We start from the raw sequence: 24262 nt of genomic DNA on the forward strand, positions 1-24262 counted from the left end.
ATTCTCAAAACTTACAGCAACAGGCTGCTGTTCCTGCCCAGGTAAACACACAAACCCATAGCTGTCTAATAAATGTAGTGCAGCAGAAATATGAAGTAGCATAAAAAGAATATATCCAAGTAAAGTACATCTACTGTACAAGTATAGTAGCCTACTTGAGTACATATTTATTTTCCAGTATTAAGTAAGAAGTATTATGGGTTTTAGGGCCACCAGAAGGACACATCAGAGAATATTAATTTAAATTATTTTTAAAAAATAAAAAATATTTTCTTGTACTTCCTGATACAGTTTAAACAAAAACTGAATGTCAAATCCTTCATTAGAGTAGAATGTACTGCAAACTGGGAACTAATCTATATGTACGAAATAAAACAAGGCCTTCCTATTATTCATTCCAGATTTTATATGAATAAGTTATATGCTATATAAGCCAACCTATACCTTATTCAAATGAACATATATAAAAGTTTGATTTCCCAATTTAATTTGTTAGCTAACTGTTAACATCAAAAAGAAAAAATAAACCTTTACATACTGTCTTAAATGTTATCTCAGTTGCAAAACATGTATACACGTGTTTATGTATACATTACATATGTGTATTATATATTTGAAAACATTTTCGGAAATACACATAAAAATATGTGTAAAATATTGCTATTTCCCCGTTATATGCAGTGTCATTTCAAAGCGTTGCGAAACCGTCGCTTCCGCTTTCCCGGTGCTGCTGCCGGGAACGCGCAGGCGGTCTTGAACGTGCCCCTGGTGCTCATTGTGCAGCCGAGGAAACATCGCAAGCTTCCGACGACGTCGGTATGAAATGGCAGAAACTGCTTGTGTCACGGAAGCACAAAGATTAGGTTACGTAGGAGCTACACATGTATTTTGCGATGATCCAGACCTGCTAGACTGAGGGAAACGGAACTATACCCGGAGGAGAAAAAAAAAGGGATTAAAGTGCTGTTTTTCACCGAACAACCAAAAGAAAAAAACGGCCGGGTTGTGTCTCCAGCAGCGGGCAGCGAACGGCGACTGCGGGTCGACACTGTTGGAATTAACCGGAGAGGGGTGAGCTCGACATATGGATTTTTTTTCTCCATGTTTGACGTGTTATTGTCAACCGTTGGGGCGGGGGGCGGAGGGGGGGATGGGAACAGCCAAATTCGGGTCACACACACACGTTACGGTGAATAGGTGTTACTATAACATACATGGTAAGCACCACAGCAGGCAGGACAGGTCTGGCCTAACTGGTAAAAGGCAACCAGACTGAGGGGCTACACTGGGAAGCACACTACTGTAACCTGTGATATCGGTGCTACACACGTTAGCCGTGCTTTTCACACTGTAAACTGCGAACCGGGTGGTGTTGCCAGTCATACGACTAGTGAGAGGTGCAACTAAAACGCGGTGACCCCCCAGTCTGTGGTCACTAAAAGACAGTAATATTCAGCATGTAAACACAAACCATGAATACAGCATGTTTTTCTTTTTTTTTTTTTAAGCTAGCATCCGTTTGCGGATACTCACTGCTGTGAAAAGCTCTCATACATATTCATATTCGCTTGGAAGGTGAATAAACTCAATTCCTGCACTGTACACTGGGCATAGGCGGGTTTACACTGGTTATTATACTGTGGCAGCATCACTGTTAATTCATTAACAACACAAAAGGCTACACACAAGGCTGCAGTCTTTCTGTTTGTGTGGTGCTTATGTGATTTACACGGATGCTAATCTCTCACTGATTTAACAATTGAAAGATCAGTGTGAATATCCTTGCATGGCAGTTGCATAATGTTGCAGTTTAGGTCTATCTTTCTTCTGCAATCAAATGGGCAGGTTATAGTCTCTACCTCTACAGTATAATAACATCAGCTATCTTTATCAGGCCAGAAGATCAACTGTGAAGTTTTATAATCCATCAAATTATCTGTGATATTTACAGCTTGGTCCGGTTGTCGTAATTGTCTGGTCAAAGGTGCGCTTGGCTGACAGTGTCAGAAGTGTGCATCCTGGTCATACTATCTCACATATTCGGGTGATGGAGCTCACAGACTGCACTGCACATTGCTAGCTAGGTTCACCGAACAACCTGCCAAGAGGAGAGCGACGGTCAGCCAAAAGCACCAAGAAATCTGATTCCTGCACCAAACGTGTGCGGTGGCCTGCAGAGAAGGGCAGGATGATGAACAATTTGACTTTCATTTTACTCAATGACTGAAACACTGTGCGACAGTGGCAGTCGATTTCTCAGTCCCTTCATGATAAATTGAATGAGCTGTGTTACTATTTGTGTCCAAACTCCATTAACAGGTCAGTTTATAGTACCCACAGGTGTATGTCATTATTTGCCTTAGTAGGTAGAGTTATTACCTGATATAAAAAAAAAAAACAGGCTTTTCTCTGGAATGTGCTGGTTGACCGACTCTGACCTGGCGGCCAAGATCAGCCCTGACACACGTAAAACAAACAGAACAGCATGCCACAGTACAAACAGTCACGGGTGAGGGCAAAGACAGTTTCCTTGAGAAATAATCATCCCTGTCTTTCCTCACCTTTGGAACATGTTCAGATTCTCTCCTGAAAGATGTGATGTTTCATTTGTTGTCTTATCTGTCCTTCTGCAAATATGTTTTATGCCTCTCACAAAGCTGTTCAAATAAGTCATGTTGACAAGGTCTGTGTAGTTTGTGATCACCCTTTTATCCGCAGCAGCCTATTACGTTTAAGGATGTGATTGTCGAGCTTTCGCTCTCCATTCCGAGTGCTCGTCTTTCACGTCTAACTATCTGAGGTTTGATGCCAAAGCAATATTATGCTTTTGGCGACTCTGGTATGACTGCATGTCTGAATGTTAGGTAGCTAATATATTTCCTAATTGCTGCGTCTTCTTTCATGATTAGCATTTTAGCTAAGATTATAGGTACTTTGAGCTGAAACACCCCTGGTTTTTCCTCTCCAGACAATCAGGAGAGAAATGTGGTTTATGGCCTTTGCTGGTACCAGTGTGAGGCGCAGAATGTGCCCTTATGGTCTCTTATCAGCAGCAGTTCTTTGGCTGAATGCGAGTGGTTCACTGATAAAATCCAACTGTCCTAAATAGCTAGTGGACTCAATCATGGTTGCCCAGATAAAACAAATCTGTTTGATATTTGCAAGAATCTGCATGGTAGAGTGACTTGAGTGAAAGAGGAGCAGACCTGTAATAGCCAGTGAAAGACAGATCAGCTCCCAGCAGAGACGGTGTGATGGACAGCTGTGGGGGAGAGGGTAGTGTAGATCTGGACAGGACTGCCAAGGCCTGCAAAAGCCTCATTTGACACTTTTTGACATAGTTATCTGTCTTTTTCTGTCTGGTTGTCAGAGGTATTAGTTGCTCACAGTCATTTATTTCAGTAAAAAGCATCAGTCTGTGATGTAGCTGCAGTTGTGATGCGTCAATGTGTACATATGTGTAAGAGCTGCAGCATTTCTGAGGGATTGCCAATAGATCTGAAGCCCCGACAGTGTCATGTATTCATCAGATGGATAAAATATTGCTGTAACCAATGTACAAACACACAGAACACACTTGATTACTGCACCAACAGCTTTCACACATCCACTCATTTATCCGTGTGCAGCCCTGGCGGTATAACATAGTGTGATGGAGGGCCACACGTACACGATTCTCTGCATCCGACAACCGCTGAATTGGGTTGACAGCCCGACACACTCTGTCATATTGCTCAGCCCCGTTTGCACATGCAGCTACAGATCCTCCGGTCTCACAGTAACCCTGATATGTGCGACTCTGTCTTCACATGGGAGAGAATATCATGTCACACCATATGCTGAAGCCTAACATCAGTTTAGACATATTCTGCAGGTTATAGATAGACCTGCGTGTACTTGGTACAGCATGAGTACACTCCCTCTCCTCCAATGTGGCCTATATTTGATTTACCAAATGACATTTTCGGAAAAGCATGTTAGTAGTGCTCAGATGTTATTTCTGATCGCTTTGCAGCCATACACCACTGGCAAATGAGGCTGACATTTTTGCTGCTGGGTGGGTGAGCCTACAGGTAATTTAAAAAAGGGTTTAAGTTATTTTCTGTAAGGTGTGGGTACTTACAAATCAGCAAGGGTTAATTGGGTGGAACATGGTTAAAATGAATGCAGGCGACATATGAGGTGGAAGGTGTGAGGTTTAATCTCTATGACGTGATAATGAAACAGCAGCAGGTGGTGGAGATACTTTAAACTTTAATTCAGTCTTTTTACAGCTTGCAATTTTTTTTTGACATTACAGTTTCAGTTTGGAGTCAGTCATGATAACCTGTGTGAAATATGTTTTTAATAGTCTGTATTAGGGGTGGGTGAAAAAATGTATTCATATAACAATTGTGATTTTTACCGTCTCTGATTCTGAGTCGATTCACAAATGCAGAAAATTGATCTTTGTAATAACATTAGACAAAAGAGGAACTCATGATGACGCGGTGCAGTACCGGACGGTGTACAGCAAACACCTACTAAAATAATCTAGTAGTTCATCTTCAACATAATGGGACAAGCGTTTGGATGCATTTTGTGTTTAATGACTTCATAATTATCTTCGTAAGACAAAGGAGAAGTATTATGTGAATACTTTGTGCCCTATCACCTACAGACTGACGTCAGTGCAGTGGAGCACAAAAACTATAATCTAAGACCAGCTGACCAACACACACTGCAGCACTTTGCGAATCTACAACCAACTGCAGCAGGGCGAGGAAATGAACTCAGTCCATCGTCTGTTTTATTTCAATAGCCCTGCATCTGTACAGCCACTTGGATAAAAATGGCTTTTCCCCCCCGTACTAATGTCAGAGCAGAGAGCCTGTTCTCCACTGCTGGAGACATAATGTTAATAACAACACAGAAGAGCACTCTGCTTTTTCCCTTTTCACCCATTTACTACAGAACACACACACACACACACATACACACACACCAACTTCTGTTTTTCTACAAAACAATCATCATTTCATTATTTTCATATAGACAGAAGACTGCTTCTGTAAGATCCTTCCATGATAATGCAGTTAACCTAAACGAATAACTTTGAAAAATAACGCAGCATCCTCTCACACACCTTTCTCAGCTGTCAGACAATGACCCTCATGAAGGCCGGTTTCATTTGCAGCTCAGTGGGTAAAGGACAGGAGTCAGTGGTGTGGCACACAGTGCACAGGAGGAAGAGCCAAAATGCAGCTCCCCTCTTTCTTTCTTTTTTTTTCTTTTCATTGAATCGAGTATCGATCCTGAGTCGAATCGCGACACAGAGAATTGGAACTGAATCAAATCATGAGATTGCAAAGACTGCCACTCCTAAGACTGTATTATTTATGATGCTGTTAGTATGCATGGTATTTTGGTTATGTGCTGCAAAGAGCTGTTGGTTCATGTCGGTATAAGCTGCAAAGTGTGTGTGTGTGTGTGTGTGTGTGTGTGTGTGCCAAATTCAAATGGAGTGAAAGTCATGCCCTGCTGGCACAAACCGGTCTTGTGTCCAACCAGGTCTGTTTTCCCTTCAGATCGTGTTTCTTTTAGTTAAGCCTCAGGTGTGACATGGTTGGGTGGGGGTCAGGCGAAGCATCTCAGTAGGTGACTGATTGAGGGTAAGGACTAAGATTGGGTGTAGGTTAAGGTAAGGGGAAACGTATCGACAGAGAAACAGGCTAACAAAGTCGCATAGTGCCGCATAACAATGACTGTAACCATCACAATCCAGATCTAAATGAGTGACTGAGTCTGAATTTGTTCAGTAAGCTTTTGATTCCATAGAAAGGTCATAAATGTTGTTTGTGTTTCTGCATGTGCAAGTGTGTGAGTCTCTGCTGGCGTGCATGTATCTTTTTATCAAACGTTTGGCAGCGCGTCTCTTTCTGTCAGACAAAATAACTGAGTTCAGGCTCTTTTGTGAACCTTTTATTCATCCCTGTACCTCTGCACCGCCTGGCTCCGCTGCAGGCTGTCGACAAGGTTCTCCAGCAGGAGAGAGAAGATGACGTTATGATCAGAGTCAAAGGGAAGAAGGCAGCAGCGAGGAGAGGAGACAAAGATGAGGAGAAGCAGGAAGGATGAAACAGGAAGGCGAGGAGAGGAAGAGGCACAGGGGAAGACAGCGGAGGTGGCATGGCTGCAGAGTTTGAGTCCGATATAAAGATCACTATCTGGTTTCTTGATCTTGTCAGTATTTCAGCTATTCTTGAAATTTGATTTTACTTTTTCCTGAGTAAAAAACCTGTATCATAACAGAGAAATTGATGTGTTTAGTGATGTTCTGAATAGGATTTGAATTCTACTCTCTCTGGTCTGAACCCAGCCGGACCTGGTGTCGGGACTGCAGCCGCATGAGGCGAAGAGAAAGCAGAATAGAATAAAAGAGCAAAGGTTTGAAGGGCAGCTTCCACCAAGAAGAGACGAAACAATGTAGTGGAGAGGAGAGCAAAGAGAAGGAAATGCTAACTGATACTGAAAGGTTGGGGGTGGGCCGGCAGTAGTCGGAGACTTCCAGAGGTCGGGTCATGGTCCGTGGAACGTACAGCTATCATCACAAAGCCGACCTCCTCACCACAATGTTCTAAATTCCACTAATGATTTTGTCGTCTTAGTAGCATTTAACCCAGCTTCCTCTCTGTCCCTCTCTGCCTGGATCATCGCTCCATCACTCTGACCTTTGGGTCTGATATACTGTATGCACTCCTCCTCTGGGCTATATTATGTATTTCAGAAGCCTAGTAGTCATTATAATTGATTAACCTCACTTTTGGAAGAGTGGCTGGTTTGAATTTCTGATTAATGAATTCTCTTGGTGGTGAACCGAGGCTGTAATTGGTTGAGATTTAAACTGTGCTATTGCACAAATGAGCAGGACTCTGCAGCTCCACAGTTCTATTTAAGAAATAAATACAACTTGTTTGCATTTGAGGAAATGTAGATAATGGTGTTAAACATTAATTACACAAGGTACCTGGATAATACAAACCCTAGGAGTGTTTAATTTCAATTAACTGGTTGCAGTGATGAGGTAATACGCTGTGCCAGACAGCCTGCGGTGTGATGGACAGATCTACTATCTGAGCAGTTCAACAGCAGTCTGAAAGCTTCACTGGCTCTGGTGCTGGTACCATGCCTGTTCACTTGCCATGTTAAATAATGAAAGATATCCTACACTTACAGGTAGAATGGTTCTCGTAAATCCTTTGACCGAATTGACAAAATGTTTTGCAGATGGGAGCTATGTGCTAAAAGGCATTTGAAGTACTTTTTGAAACCCTTATATCTTAGTGGGGCTGAATGAATCGGAGTATTATTGAAATCACAAATGTGGCCAGGTGAATATCCAAATCACAGGAGCTGCGATGTTTTTAATGAAAGTAAAATGTGTCACAACAGACCGTAAATGAAGCATTGTAGTGTTAAGAGTTGGTTAAAATGAACTGCAAAAAATTACCTTTGCAACTGAAATCGTGACTTATATCACAATCGCAATGTATGCCAAAATATATTTTTTTGCATATTATTCAGTCCTATATGTTAGTCCAGTGTGTTTGTTTTGGCTGCTGGATGGAAAGTGTTAAACCAAAGGTTTTACAACGGGTGAAAAAAAAATGACAAAATGTCTCTTGCTCCTCGTGTTCTGCAGGTCTTGAGAGGAGAGCTCCACTTGGATGCCCAGTCACAGTGTTCGTCCCAAGGCTTCACCATGAACCGGAACAAGCGTGAAAAGGAGTACTACAGTATAGATGTGGGCGATTCAACTTTTATGGTTTTAAAGCGCTACCAGAACCTCAGACCCATCGGATCCGGAGCACAGGGAATTGTCTGGTGAGTCAAAGGGGAAAAAAAAAAACCCTGTATTCTAAAAATATTCAGTGTAAAAATCCATTCTTGATGATCGAAATAGTAGTAAGGCAAATTAATCTTGAGTCGAGGTCTACTTACTATGTTTGGTGCTTTCAACTCCATCTCATGGTTTTCATTAGCAAATAGAAGTGAGCTCAGTTGTCTTGGACATAGCTAAGGTCGCACACTTAGATCATGTGATGACAGCTATCCATTCCATCTGCTGCCGACCACCATTAGATCTGGTTGAAAGCTCCGACAAACACCAGTAAGTAGACACTGAGTTATTTTGTCAAACTATTTTGTTATTAATTTACATTGGATTAAGATTATGATGATATGATGATGATATAATGTGATATTTTAATATCAAAGATATCACTCATAGTGTTTTTATATTGCATCGGTTTCCTGCACAGTAACCTTTGCTTCTGACCTACAGTAACCTTTCCCTCCTTATATTGATTGTTCAACTTTAGAATTAAACTTTCCACGTAGAAGCTGTCGGCCGGGCAAACATTTGACGAACGCTGCTGATGCAGCGCGCAGGCTTCGCCAGCTGTTGGCTCTGAAAGTTGATGACATCAGATGTTAGATGAGCGGTTGCATGCAACACAGAAATCAATGCATAATGTAGTATTTGTTGACAGTGCAGCGTGGTATTGTGTTCCCTGTGGATTTCTGTCGACGTGAGAGGATTAAGGGAAGAGTGAGTGTTGAAAGATTTGAATCTGAATCCCAGGATTGGGATTGGTTCATTTATGTGACGATGATATTCTATCACATCAACATATCATAATTAATATCTAAAAGTGGGGATCCAAAGTAATGCACAGCCAGTTCTTGTAACATAAGCTCAGCAAAGATGAACTCACCAGAGTTCTGTGCTGTCATTAACCTTCTCTGGTCCCCATACCAGGTAGGAACACCAAGAAACTGATGCACATGAGCATCAGTCAAGACTTCAGTTTGTTATGTGAGGAACTGCTGGCCTTTAAATATCAACATCTCCCGTGTTTCTCTTACGTTGCCTTTGTGCAGAATCCTCAAGAGACCTCAAGAAAACCTTTCGAATTAAGGTTTTATTCGAACATGCATTACTGTTGACTGAGTTGCTGCTGCTTTCCTCTTCATCTCCTCCAGTTCAGCGTATGACCACAATTTGGAGAGGAACGTTGCCATCAAGAAGCTGAGCCGACCCTTTCAGAATCAAACTCACGCAAAACGGGCCTACAGAGAACTGGTGCTCATGAAATGTGTCAACCATAAGAACGTAAGAGCCATTATTTTTTTATGTTTCTGTGTACTAAACTGTCTAATAGGCTCACAGTTTAAAATTCACAATCTGTGTCATTTTTACAGACGTACTTTACCATCTTGCGGCTCTCTGCTGCGGTCATTAGTGATCCAAAAATCTGCCCACCATGTTTGATTGACAGTTGATCTTAAAAACAGGTTTCCTGAGGATTACCACAATGCTTCCCTGCTGTGTCATGTTTTTTTTTTTTTTTTCTTTCTTTTGAATTAGAGATTGTCTTGTTGTTATTCATTATTGATGCTCAGGCTGCTGCAGTCTGGGCCTTTCAGATGAACAGTTGGCCCTGCTTGTTCGGGGATGCACAAGTGGAGATAATGTCATTCATTACAACCTGGTCGTCTCTCCTCTGGTGAGGCAGCACAATAACTGTTTTTTAAAAAATGTTTTCTATTCCAGATAATCGGCCTATTAAACGTGTTCACACCACAGAAGACACTGGAAGAATTCCAAGATGTGTGAGTATAACTGAGCCAAATAACATTTGTGCTCCAAGTGTTTGTAAAATCAATACAGGATATGGCATGCTGGGGGCTTAGATGATCTTCTTCTAAGGGGTTGTGCAGCTTAGCCGAATCTCTGGTTAGTGTGTTATCGTGCCGTACATAATGCAGGGAGCTGTAGCCCAGTGGATATTTTGGATTGTTTTTTAGTCTCTTTTTAGATCCTTTAGATTCTTGAAATAAAAGTCTAGAAATTAGATTCACAACGTTGATTTTGAGGTAGAAATTTTTCATCTTGAGACATCTACGAACACTGATGGATATGAAAATTAAATTAAATTAGATTAAATGATTATATTTGAGATTGAGTTCTGGTAAAACGCACACACACATGTACGACATACTAACGACTTTCTCTCTGATGGTTCTGGTGGAGTGCAGATTGCCCAGTCTCTCCAATTACCTCAGTCATATCCCTTTGTATAACCTGACATTCATAAATTCTACGTTTGTGTGACCTCTGCCTTTTTAACAAGAGCTACAACAGGGTCCTGGATGTGTTTCGACAAGATTACTGTGTAAACTGGCTGTAGAATCGCTGGGAGGGGAATACGAGACCCAAATGTGGGGGAAGTGATGGTTTCACAGAGTATGAAGGGAACAAGCATGATTAATGCCATCTTCAAGAAGCCGTGTTTGTGTGTGTGTGTGTGTGTCTGTGTGTGTGTGTGTGTCTGCAGTGCTGTGTCTGCTTGATTGGAGCTAAAAAGGAAACTGGACAAATCATAGCCGGAGGGTTGCAGGACGAACGCAGTTAGAGGATGAAGGAGAACACTCCATTTGTCTGGGTGTTTGTATACTTGGACGCATACTTGTATTACAGGGTGTATGAAGGTGCATAGACGAATAAAAGAAATATGGATTTCAGCATGTGCATATGTATGAATGTGTATTTACGCTCCCACATGAGCAGAAACATAGTGTGATGGTGTATTTAACCACTGTCAGTCTGGGTATAGTTTTAAAATAATGAACAAATAGCGTCCTAGTTTCCACAGTGTAAACCGCACACTGTGACACCAAGGTGTTGCTTTTTGTCAAAAAAAATAAAAAAATCTGTCTCAGTTTCATTACTCCATGTAGGAGGTTTGAAGGGATGGATGATATAACAGCTGCCAGATAACATAACATCATCAGTGTTTAGAAAAAGAGAAACCTTGCTGTCACTTTCTAAATGCCATGCAGAGCAAGTGCTGCGTGGGCGAGGAAATAACAGTCCGAAATCTACTTTAACTTTTAATTTTTGCTTGGTTAATGCTGAGTAACACACTCCTTTTTTCATTATTGACACAGCCCAGAAACTTAAGCCTGTCCATGCATGTACTGTAGATTCAGGTCTATCTGGAGAATGATGAGTCATCTAATTTGTCTAATGACTTTGATTGTATTGCATTTTTAATGTGTTTCAGAAATAATTACTTGCTAATGTAAAATACCTACATTATAAGCCAATGTATGCAGACTAGTATTAGAACTGCCTAACGTACTGGATCAGGAATGGGCGAGTTTAACAGGAGTATATGCACAGAGCCGATACCCCGTAATGTATTGATAAACGTTATAGTTTCACACCCAGTTAAAATAACTTCTTCACCACTCTAAAATAGTAACCTACACAGGAAATTGCCCTGTGCAGCCACTGGCAGCTGCTGTTATTGAGCGGTGAAGAAGAATTGATTTCTGGTAAACAGCGTAATGTTTGCCGTTGCCCGAGGTCACTAATGAGCAGACTGGTGTCTCAGTCCAGACCCAGATGCTGTCTTATCTGGATCTGGAGTGTTTCTGTTTTAACTGGCGCAGCTTCTCCAGCCTTCATGGCACTGGTCATGTTTTGAATTCTTTTTCAATATGATGTATAAGTATGAAAAGAGACAAAATGAAAACTGTAAGGAGACTGCTTGATTTATGAAAAGCGAATAATTTGAACAGCATTTGCATAGGAATGATTCATTCCCATTCCTTTTTCATCCATATATGTTATTCTCTGCGCATGTTTGCCTTACACTCTGTGGTTTCCTCGCAGGTATCTTGTGATGGAGCTGATGGATGCCAACCTCTGCCAGGTGATTCAGATGGAGCTGGACCACGAGAGGCTTTCCTACCTGCTCTACCAGATGCTGTGTGGAATCAAACACCTACACGCCGCAGGCATCATACACAGGGTGAGGCTCACTAATACACTGCAGTTATACCCGCAGAACAGTGGATCAAACCAGTTCTTACCAAAATCTAATTTGTTTTCCTTATGAAAGATGAGTTACATAACAACAAATTTTTTGGTTGTGTGTAGAAGTCACTCCACCCAGCCAAAAAAAAACAAGCTGTTATTTTTAAGCATTGTCAAGACTTTTTCAATTAATCTATTCATTGTTGTGTCTGTACAATACTAAAAAATTGTGAAAAATGCCTATTATAATTTCCCAGAGCCCAAGGTCACATCTTCGTTTGTCTACTTTAGTTCGACCAACAGTCCGAAATCCAAAGATATTCAATTTACTATCATGTGTGTCAAAGGGAAGCATCAAATCCTTAGATTGTAGAAGCTAGAAACAGCAATAATACGGCCTCTGAGCAGCCCTACTTATTCAAGGCCAGCCTGGAAAGTCACGAGACAGGCTGAACCGGCTGGTGCTAGCTGGTTAGCATGGTAATTTCAGTAGAAGAAAAAGAAATGATTGGAACAGAAGCAAAGCAAGAGTTAACATTGGCGTTGGTTTCCACCGCTGGAGACAACTCTTGGCAATCGAAGGAATGAAGCTGCTAAACTCACAACATTTCTTCTCGACTGGTAAGTAAACAGCTGTTAATGCAACGTCGGCTATGTAGCAATAGCAAAACCCACAAATAGCTCCTTCAAAAATGACTAAAACGATACAAACACACACACACACACACACACCCACACACACACACACACACACTCACAGGTGCTCATATTCACCTTGAAACAGCAGACACAGTATGACACACACACCCTGAAGCACCAGCAGCAATATACAAAGAATCCCTCTTGTACCACACACACACACACACACACACACACACACACACAGAGTCACTAACACACACACTGTCAATCACCCTCAGTGAAAGAAGCAGCAGTAGATTAGCGGAGCTCCTCTTGCTCTGCCAGGCAGAACTAATTTAGCCACAGGCGGAGCTAACCAGCCTCGCTCGCTTTGGCACGGCTCGGCACGCAAAGCTCTCATAAGGTGAACAGATGCAATATGAGTCATGGTTGCCAAAGATTCAGCTCTCTTGTTTTTGTTCCCATTGTCTCTGTGACGAAAAGCTCTCTGGTCCTCTTTAAGACGCTCACAACTGCGAAGCACTCGCTCTAGAATAAATCCTCCTACCAATCCAGGTAGTCGAGCACAGTCGACTGTACAGTAGTTTGATAGTCTCATTGTCAGGAAGTGATGGCACCGATTATGATGATGAGGATTTGTACCTCAAATGCATTGACGTTTTACAGAATGAGTGTATTGTCTGCTAGTGAGCGGCCACCTTGACGCTTTTGGCCACTTCGATGGGAGCTGCCATAATAGTCATTACAGTATTCTCCAGTGTAATTGTGGCTATGCAAATCATGCCGAATAGTAATTAGCCAAACCTGTCATTGCTGGCGAATTAATTGTGGAATTAAATCAACTGGCGGATAGTCATTTGTAGATTATAACCACAGGCAATGAGTATTGTTTATGACAGGATGTGTTTGTTAGTTTGTCAGTATTGTAGCTCCATACATGTCTTACTTGTTGGCCGAGGCTTCAGTTTCTTCCTGTAGGTGTCAGGGAAAAGCTAAATAAGTTGGACCAAACAAAACAGAAAATAAAGTTTCAGGCTGCAGTAAACCCTATTAGCTGCCACATATTCAGTCAAACCAGGTGAAAGAAATTTATGCAATTGGTACAAAAAAACAAACAACTCAAGCTCAAGTTTTAATCTCAGTCTAAATCACAACTCTGTGTTGTGTTTTCCGTCCAGGACCTGAAGCCCAGTAACATCGTGGTGAAGTCTGACTGTACTCTAAAGATCCTGGACTTTGGCCTGGCCAGGACAGCCGCCACCGGCCTCCTCATGACGCCCTATGTGGTCACCCGCTACTACCGCGCCCCTGAAGTCATCCTGGGCATGGGCTACCAGGCCAATGGTGAGTGGAAGAAGTGGCTTCTTGACGGCGACTGGCCAATGAGGAGCTGCTGCCTGGCCTGCTGCATGGCCCTCCCCTTTTTTGAGATGTTTCAACAGCACCTCCCAAACACACTCTCTTTCCCACACACACACACACACACACACACACACTCACACACACTCTCCCTGTTCCTGTAAAGGTCACACTCAGGGGAAGCTGGCATGTCGGGCATCAGTGCTTTGTGGGAAACTTCTTGTCAAGGGACTCAGTGCTTTAGCATGTGTTTGATGTTTTATTATGAGGTTGCCTGTCCTGAGCTCGTTATAGCCCGGCTGAAAAAACAAAAAGAACGCCAGTGTGGACACAGGCACTTGTGCATGTTTCAACAGTTTCACTTAGCGCTCCAGCTTGGAACATATCACAGTTTATGCAAGACGGTCTTAAAGGGATAGTTCGGCATTTTGGGAAATATGCTTATTCACTGAGTGTTAGATGGGAAGATGGATTCCACTCTCACATCTGTCTGATAGAAGCCACAGCCAGGATATAGTTAGCTTAGCATAAAGACATGTAGCATAGGGAAACAGGCTAGCTGTTTCCTCCTGTTTCCAGTCTTTATGCTAAGGTAAGCTAACCATTTCCTGGCTGTAGCTTTGTCTTTAGTGCACTGACTTCAGAGTGGTATCAATGCACCCATGTAATCCTCGACAAGGAAGCTAACAAGCGTATTTCCTGAAATATTTAACTATTCTTTTGATAGAAATGTGACTGGGGTTCCAGTTGCTTAGCAAATTATCAGACTTTCAGGTATTAAGTTCAGATTCATAATAGCAAATTTTCAGATAAAGATTTCTCCTTAGCACAGGCATCATGAGGTGAATTTTAAACACTAATGCTTTCTCATCCTTAGTCCTTTTGACCAAAAGCATTGACACTAATTTTTCCTGCTGACTTGTTGCATTTTTTTGCTTATTCTCTTCTCCCTCCTTTTATGCTGCGCATATTTAGTGGATATTTGGGCTGTGGGCTGCATTATGGCAGAAATGGTTCGCCACAAAATCCTTTTTCCAGGAAGGGATTGTATCCTTGAGCTGCTTGCAGCAGTGTCTGGCACACAACAAACAGCACAAAAAAAAGTCTCTTCATACCCATTATTTTTCATCAAACGGATCGCACGGAGATCACATCCTGTGAGCAACTATAGAAATTCTATTTCTTGGATTTGCCTGACACCTCAGCTTGCATCCACCCACCTGCTCTCCGAACAGATACACAACCTCACATGTCTCCCTCCTCACTCACCTAAGCAGCAGCACTGTTGCTTCATGCTCTGTGACAGTCACATGAAAAACCCGAAATAGAATTTAATAGTTTGCTCTTCCATAACAGAGAACTGAACTGCAAAAGAAAATACCCTCTTCTATCCTGAAGCTGCTTTCTATATGTCTTTGTAGATACCATGGCAGCAGTCTCACAAAAAGATCAATTGCTAGGTTTTTATATAGAATATAATACTGAATAATTTGGTGCCAAACATTTGTGATGCTCTCAGTCTGAAATGTCACTCACATGGGTGTGACAGTAAAGCTCAAAATTAATAATACCTGCTGTTATTAATCAGAATATTCCAGTTTAACACATAAGACATGCAGTGAGGACACAAGAGGGTGTTAAAATGCATTTCAGAGGACCTTGAAAGTTAGAGTCTCACGATTCTAAACTAATGATTCACTGCACCTGAAGTACAAGGAATATTAAATGTTTCTTCTGAATAGAAATATTGCTGTTCCTACAGAAATATGCAGTTAATGCAGTTAATGCTAGCCAAAGAGAATAATAACTTTCCTTTAGCCTTGTGGGACGCTGACCCAGGTTTGAGAGTGCACTCAGCTGCATGCAATTAATTTTTTGTCACGAATCACACACATCACCTGGCATGTACATCATGTTTTGTTATTTTATTTTACCCCTCTGTTCTTTTGATTTATGTTTGTTTTTTTGGTTTGTTTTTTTTCCGTCCTGCATGCTAATTCGGTGGTTGTCATTTCATTTTTCAGTTGATGTCTGGTCTGTTGGCTGCATCATGGCTGAAATGGTCCGGGGTAGTGTGTTGTTTCCAGGCACTGATCGTATCCTTGAGTTGAACTTCCATCCAAACCCCAAAAATCCTGTGTCATCCTTTGTCTGACATCTTGTTCATATCTTTGCACACAACAGGAGGCCAGAAGTCATTTGCAGCTAAAATGAAATATAATAACTATTACTAGCAATATTGTTGTTACCACTGCTGTTCCTGTTATTATAATTATTGAGAGAAAAACTTTCCAAGCAGCTGTAGGCGTTTAATGAGCGATGACGTAATCGTCTTTCTCTTAGTAACTGAGTGGAAGAGAATACAGCCGTCTCATGGCAGAAGTTTTGACTCCCCATAGCAGGTAAAGCACAGGTGTAGTTAATAACACCAGTGATGCCTCCGCTCCATTTAAGTGACCCAGTAAGCTACACCAGTTAGCTAACCAAGCCGAATAGTAAAGACTGAAACTGGTAAACCTACATCATTATCCTTGGTGATAGTGAAGTAGCTACAGTTGGCTTGTTAATTAATGACTTAATTAGCATAGCATGCAGAGCATTAAGGATTCATTTGTTCTTGCTAATAGTGTGGTATAACTGTTAGCACTGAAACCTTGTGGTGTATGTAAATATTTGAGAAACTTTTTGTGCCCTATTACTGATTTATCACTTTTTCCTATGAAGTTAATAGTTGTTGCTATAATATGCTAATGATTAACTAAAGGTTGATATAGCATCAGCTTGATAATTGAAGCTGTGTATTGGGCATTGCACTTTGTTTGTTGTGTTAAGTGCTCAACAAGAGAGGTTACATTGACAGAGGGCACCTGAAAAATACTTTTCATTAGCAAAGCTAATGAAACACAGGCAAGTTAACATTTACTCTAAGTGGTTTGGAAAACATAAGTTTAGTCAAACCCTGTATTTGACTATTATTCTATCATGAAAATATTCATGTCATGTTATTGTATAATTCATTTTTTGTATAACCGGTCAACATAGCTTTAAACAGCTAATCAGGCTACTCCTAGCCTAGCCTATACTTAACTGCCATTTTGTTTCTCCTCGTTATTCAGTCTGTCAGCTGTTTTCTGTTATGGAGGTTTTTCCTCCCCTAAACAATTAGTGGTGAATGACTAATCTTTCCTACAGATATAATTTTCAGTTGACACGGAAACTGTGGTAGTGATGACAGGAGCGGTTAGCTTAATGATTTTCAGGACGCTCAATGAAATATGCCAATTTAAGAGTCGTTATGTCTGTCAGTCGACTTACAACAACCCGAGTAGCTGCTGCCTTTCTGTGACAGTTCTTGTGTTCTGGCTCTGACACAGAAAAGGTAATCCCACCTACAAAGTTCCTTCCGGCTTTGCTATTTTTCCAACCAGGCTTGGCTTCTCCTTGTTGTTCCTTCATCGTTAAGGATGAACAAAGATGTGAACAAGAATTTCTGTGTGTCCTACAGGTAGATCTGTTCATGTTACATCTCTATGTATGTGTGTGTTGTTGTCGCAGAAAACAAAAAAAAGTTGCATACATATTTCCAGCATCTGGACTGGACTATCTAAGGTGAGCATCACCTGCCTCACCCAACATAAGGTATTTTACAGTACAGATGTTTGAAATAATTTTTGCAACACAGTTCATAGTGTATGTCCTTTTCCTAAAACAGCCTTTCACAGCTGTTTGTGTTGAGAAATTTCCCCAAGTTTATCCAATGACACAGCGTATAATCTTAATCCATCACTTTACAGCAGGGGATATTATCTGCTGTGGGTTTCCTGCGTCCTGTGCCAAATAACAGATTTGACATTTTCTTTTCAGCCCAATTACAGTTACACAAGTGTTTTAGGAACAAGTCGGAGCAATGCCGTACAAAACATAGCCACTCCAGATAGCTCTCTTTTTTATTATTCATCAGTTCAGAATATTCCTCAAAATGAGCCAGACCAACTCTGGAGTGGGCGCTCCTTTTGTCCAAACCCAGCCTAGGGCTTTTCTTAATACTTTAACCATAAGATATCGACCAGTGGAATAAGGTGATCGAACAGCTGGGGACGCCATCCCAGGAGTTCCTGATGAAACTCAACCAGTCAGTGAGGACCTACGTGGAGAACCGGCCACGGTATGCTGGCTACAGCTTCGAGAAGCTCTTCCCCGACGTCCTGTTTCCTGCAGACTCTGAACACAACAAACTGAAAGGTAAAGAGAGCGCAGTTTCTCTCAATGCTCATGTCATGTAAAATTGTTTTTTAAAGGCTCGCTGAAGCACAAGAAAATTGGTTTCAAGGTCATAAATGTATTTCCTGCTAAGAGTTAAAACCATTTTGGTGCATAGTCGCTCTATTACAGGTGCAGCGATTGTCCAGCCTGAAGGGGAACCATTTGGAAAATTCAAATTGCTGTTTTATCGCACCAGTACCAGAAGGTGACGGTAATAATGAGGCAATCAGTGTTTGGAGAGCCATGAGTTTAATGCCACAGTGAGCTTCAATTTCGCTGCTTGAAATTTGAATAAAAGACTATTTTGAAGCTCTTTTTTGGGCTAAGGTAGAATTTACCATGTGTAATTTTTGGATTTGGATTTTTGGAACCAACCACTTATAAAGCAGGAATATAAAACTCTTTCTCCATATAGCATCAGTTTTATGTTTGTTTATGTTGGATCATGTGTTTACAATGTTAATAACATCTGCTGACAGCAAAGCCCGAGTGACGGATGCATTTTCAGTGGCTGCCTAAGATTAAGCACTTATTACGGAAGCTGACAGCTCAGGAGCAAGTTGTTTACTGTGAAGAGGAATTTACCTCAAGCGTGTCTTCATGTGTAAATGGAGAGAAGATGACAGGAACACTCACAGCAAACGCCCGCCGAGCTGCTGCAGTGTGTTGCGAGGAAAAAAGTAGCTCATCCTTCTCTGCCCTCATTAATTTACACAGGCAGGAATATTTGACAGCAGTGTATTTCCCCTGAAGAAGTCTGGTTTAACTGCATGTATCGGAGCTGTGATAGTCCACACTGGCACAAGGCTTTCAGGCAGAACTTGTGATAATCAAGGTGGAAGTTCTTGACAAACCGAAATACAGACACAAAATGATCTTTTGTTTTGTTTTTAACCACTAGCAGCACTATAGTGTAGTTTTTCTTTATGACTGGGTCCCCATTGTATTTGTATCATGCATGAGGGGCGCGCATAAAGTGTTTTAGTGGTAAACGTAACTTTGTTTGTTTACAAGAAATTCCACAGGGCACGTTTGTATAAGCCTTCACTGTCTGGAAACCTTAGCTGGTGCACATAAGTTCCAACCAATGAAACTATTATTTTACCGCATTCTATGAGATTAAACTGTTTCCTCCCTCAGAGATGCTCAATTAATTTACACCTCCGAACGACCTGCCCCTGTACTGTTCCCTGCACCAACATCCTGTTTCAACAGGAAATGTGTCACATTAACGAAGCCAGTCACTCCCAACTGGAACAAATTGCAGAATGGAAATCTGTTTTGTTTGGCTAAACAGTCACTATTTTTATCTTATTTTCTTCCACAATTTTCTTTTCAGCGAGCCAAGCCCGAGACCTACTATCCAAGATGCTGGTGATCGATGCGTCAAAACGGATCTCAGTGGATGAGGCTCTCCAGCACCCGTATATCAATGTGTGGTATGACCCCACTGAAGTGGAGGCGGTAAGCGCTAGTATTTTAATTACTAGTATGTTCAATTTATGCTCAAAAGTGGAGCTAATTGGCATTCGCATGACTGTTTGATCTAGAGCTGCAACGATTTGTCGATTGATCAATTAGTGGATTGACAGAAGATTAATTAGCAACTGTATTTTGTGGTTCCATCTGCTCTCATGCAAATGTTTTCTAGTCTTCTCTGATTAAACTGAATATCATCACCTTGGGTTTTGGGAATCTGTGATGGGTATTTTTCACCTTTTTCTGGCAATGATTAATAAATCAAGAAAATAGTAGGCAGATTAATCGATAGTGGAAATGAAGTTGCAGCCCTGGTTCGATCAGATTTAAACGACATTTGCCTTGTAACATAAGCAAATCCTCAACTCTCATTAGATTTTGATTCAAATGTTGCTTTGTTCATCACACTTTTGTCATTTCTAACAACATTAGTAGAGAGTAAAGCAATGTTGCTCACCCTCTGAATCCCTTTATCTCAGAAATAAAAGCTCAATTTTAGGTCTGAAGACTAGAAACTCTTCCCTCTAAAAATGTTGTCTGCATGCAAAATGTGTGTTTGTGCTGGGATGTCCACACCCCTCAGAAACTCTGAGAAAATGTTTCCAAAGTTGAGACTTCAAGTCTGGTGACAATCCCTTGTGCTCTCCTTGGAAACACAATGACTCAGCCAGTGAAAATTGATTTTGCCTGTGATCAGGCGGATTGGGAGATGAAGTGAATTGTTGCTTTCTTTCCTCCGCTCTCCTCTGTGGCATGAAAGGATTCCTCAGAACTGACAGTTCAGCCTTGAAAAGTGCAGATTTGTATAGAGTTCGCTCTGACACTGCACAAATACATCAAATCTCAGTTTGACTCTGGGGAAGACGGATAACTCCATCTCACGGCTGGCTTTGGCGTAGTTTATCCAAACTCTGTCAGTGCTGCTATAAATTTGAATTTAGGAGTTTGTGGTATTTTGCTGGAAAGGTTTGTGCACACCAAAGCAGAAAAAGAATCTGCATAAAATGGGTTTAATGTGAGGAAGATTTAATGCAGCGGTTTTCTATCTCGTGCCGTCATTAGCTGAGTCTGAAGGTTTTCAGTTCGAGCTGGAAGCTGCAGCAGCTGAGTTTCTCTTCTCTAGTTCAAGTGCCGCTCATCACAGTTTTCAGCTGCAGTGATGTTTGCTTGGAATGAAAACTGAGGCTCACCGTGGTGATTGAAAAGTTCAGGTGTGGTAGTTGGGCAGAATGATGAACTGCCAGTGTCAGTGATTGAAAAGAGAAGCAAATGATGGAAACAGTTCATCAGTTAGAAAGTCTTATAACTTGAATCACATGAGTTTGATCCCGATTAACAGCCAGTGTTGGTTGGGAAAAATAATTAGTTGGTTGATCAATTAGTTCATTGACAGAAAATGAATCGGCTATCATTTTGATTATCGAATAATCGTTTTAGTCATTTTCGAATCAAAAATGCCAAATATTTGCTGACTCCAGCTTTTTAAAAGGGATGCTCGTCCTTTTCGTACATGATGTTAAACTGAATCATTTTGGGGCTTTTGCCTGTTGGTCGGGCAAAAACAAGACGTCATCTAATGGGCAGATTAATCGATAATGAAAATGGTCACAGCGCGAGTAAATACATTGAGGCAAGAAGGCAAAGGACAAAAAATAATAATTCAATGTTGCACACACACAAGTAAAAGTTACTATTCTCAGGAGGAATGTAATTTTATTATTTTCGGATTGTTATTTTGATCTCACCGCGTCTGTGATGTTTGTGGGCTTCGTGTTTAGAATGAACATCTGGTAAAAGGACTGAAATATTGAAAACATGTGTCCGTCTGTCTTTCTGCAGCCACCACCAGTGATCACAGACAAGCAGCTGGATGAGAGAGAGCACACAGTGGAGGAGTGGAAAGGTAGGAAAGATCCTCCGTTTCTCCTCTCCTCTTTGATAAACTGTCATAAGTGCTTAGCTTTTTGCAGTGTGTTGCATAAGGTCGGTCTGGCTTCGTGCTTTTGCAGCCTGTGGGATGTTTAATCTTCATTCTCAAACTGAGGTGAATGTTCCTCTGCATAATCTGTCTGAGTTAGTAAATGTACTAATGAACTGTACATCTCCTCTTGGTTTCCTGTTTCACATACATTTAATCACAGATTATCTGCAGCCAAATCTTTGCTTGTGTAAAATTGTATTTTACACTGTAATGTATCAATTACTGGTATTTTCATATAAATAAAGAATCAAGCTGTGATGAAATAGAAGCGTAGATTGCACATTTAAAGTCAGTAAAAGACAAAAGTGACCCAGTTCCTCCACTGGAAGAAAACTGATGAAACTGAAGAGATGACTTTACGATGTAAGTCAGTCAAAGGAAAGGTCAGAATTATAGACTTATACCCAGATCACAGGGGGTCAAGACTTGAATTCAAATGACTGGTGAAACTTTGGAGGAGAAGGTGTTTCCTCTGTCTCGATGCTCTTTTCAGTGCTGCCAGATTGATAATGACAGCAGGAGATTCACACCTGGGGTGTGACAGGTTGGTGTTTCCCAATTCCCCACACACTGCTGGAGGACATGTCATCCCATGTCTGTCTCCTTAGAATTAGTTTATCCTGTAAAAAATGGGTTTGTGTTCACTTTGCCAGGCGAAAGTAAAACTGCTCAACATTAATATTAAAATAGAACCAGATCACACGGTTATGTAATCCTGAAAACCTGTAAGGGGAAATCTGTGAACTGGAAACAGCTTGCTCATATTTACCTGCCTCTAGTTAGTCTGCAATTGTTCACACCAAAACCCAGAGATGAGATTTATGAAAAACATCTTGTGTTCGTTAGCACAGCTTTCATGGGACAAACTGCTGTTTAGGACTTAAAAATTAGATGTAGCATACACATGTTTTCTCACCTCCTCACTGAACTAAATGATTGTACTTTGTTTGTTGCAGAATTGATATATAAAGAAGTGTTGGACTGGGAAGAAAGGACAAAGAACGGCGTCATCAGGGGACAGCCAGCGTCCATAGGTTAGTGGAGTTTCCTGTGTGTTTGAGTCTGTTTGTCTGAGTGTGTGTGTTTGAGTCTGTGTGTGTGAGTGTGTGTGTTCGAGTGTGTGCTCGTGAGCCTGTTTCATGTGAGCTTTTACCTCCCAGAGATGGGAAATGGATCAGGATTGTGCTGCTCAGCATGCCTGTGCACATAGACTCACACAGCACTTTATTAAAAAAGCACCTCGCTAACTCTGCGCAGGGCCTCCTTCACTCTCCAAACAGCCTCAGTTGTTGGTCTCTCAGCCGCTCGGTTCGGGGCGTGGATTCCACAAGCTGTTAGAAACTTTCCTTTGAGATCCTGCTCCATGCTGACATGATTGCATCACATCGTCTCTGCAGATTTGTCTGCTGCACGTTCACGCTGTGATTCTCCCTCTACCACATTGCAAAAGGGGTTCTACTGGATTCAGATGTGTTGACCGGGGAGGAGGTCACTGAAGTTCACTGAAACTCACCGTCATGTTCATGAAGCCAGTGTGAGACTTTAGCTCTGTGACACGGAGCGTTGTCCTGCTGGAAGTTTACCATGATGGTAAATCATGGCCATAAAGGGATGCACATGGTCAGCAACATTACTCAGACTGTGGCATGCAAACCATGATTGATTAGTATTAAGGGGCCAAAGTGTGTCAAGAAAACATTCCTCACAGCACTACAGCATTACACCACCACCGCCACCTCCGGTCTGGACTGTCGACACAAGGCAGGTTGGGTCCATGGATTCATGCGGTTGAAGCCAAATTCTGACCCTACCATCTGCTGCCTCAGCAGAACTCCATATTCATCCGACCAGGCTACGTTTTTCAGTCTTCAGCTGTCCCGTTTTTGGCCTGTGCTCACCGCAGCCTCACATTTCTGTTCATGGTTGACAGGAGTGAAGACGGACGTGGTCTTCCGTAGCGTCTGGCCATTCTCCTCTGACCTCATCAACAAGGCCTTTCTGTCTGCAGAAATGATGCTTACCGAAGATCAGCAGTTTCACAAATACTCTAACACGCCACCAACAATCATCCCAGGTTCAAAGCCACTTTTTTTCTGTGAACATATGAAATCACGAAGCAGTAACATTAATACAAAAGTGAGCTCATTATTTGGCCCATCCAGAATTAATATTAGTTTTCATTGTCCAAAGACAAGTGGGTCATAAGTTTCACATAAATCACTTATGAACACAAGTTATTGACTCGCTGATACTGATGTTAATGCTCTAGTAGGAGTTCACATGTAGATTCTGTGGTCAGAGGCACGAAGCCAGCTGGACGTTTGTCAGGCAGAAAAACAGCAGAGAAAAGGGGCTGAAAAGTTTATCATGGAACCGTTCAGCAAGCATTTTATCTTCTTTCTTTGTCATTGATCAACAATAAACTTTACAATGTTAGATTAGACTGTGAAAGTTGGCGCAGATGTCTTTGAATACCGTGTGAAAGAGCTCCATCTCACCAGCACTGCCCAGACTTTTCTCTCTTTTAGCTCAACTACAGCTACACAATAGCATTCGATGGCTGACCACAGGCTTTCTCTCCTGTTCCTCACAGCACAGGTGCAACAGTGAGCAGCAGCTCCGACCAGCACCACCAGCACCACCCCTCCACGTCCTCCTCCGCCTCCATGTCC

The 24262-nt window shown here is 41.6% G+C and overlaps 1 protein-coding gene across 1 annotated transcript in view; it reads left to right on the forward strand.

Annotated features, from left to right (window-relative positions):
* Positions 1-763: 763 nt before the first annotated feature.
* mapk8b (mitogen-activated protein kinase 8b) overlaps positions 764-24262 on the forward strand; it is a 28311-nt gene continuing 4812 nt past the window's right edge. The window contains 12 exon segments of the mRNA XM_087170877.1: positions 764-1071; positions 7682-7863; positions 9025-9154; positions 9596-9654; positions 11723-11861; positions 13687-13852; positions 15892-15963; positions 17927-18109; positions 19470-19594; positions 21449-21512; positions 22547-22624; positions 24189-24260. Of these exon segments, the coding sequence (XP_087027003.1) occupies positions 7742-7863; positions 9025-9154; positions 9596-9654; positions 11723-11861; positions 13687-13852; positions 15892-15963; positions 17927-18109; positions 19470-19594; positions 21449-21512; positions 22547-22624; positions 24189-24260 (1210 nt within the window). The 5' untranslated portion in view covers positions 764-1071; positions 7682-7741.

The sequence above is a fragment of the Seriola lalandi genome, unplaced genomic scaffold (genome assembly GCF_002814215.2).
Source record: "Seriola lalandi dorsalis isolate HSWRI2012SDOR001 ecotype SW California unplaced genomic scaffold, Sedor1 jcf7180002054965, whole genome shotgun sequence".
In the NCBI taxonomy this organism is placed as follows: domain Eukaryota; kingdom Metazoa; phylum Chordata; class Actinopteri; order Carangiformes; family Carangidae; genus Seriola; species Seriola lalandi.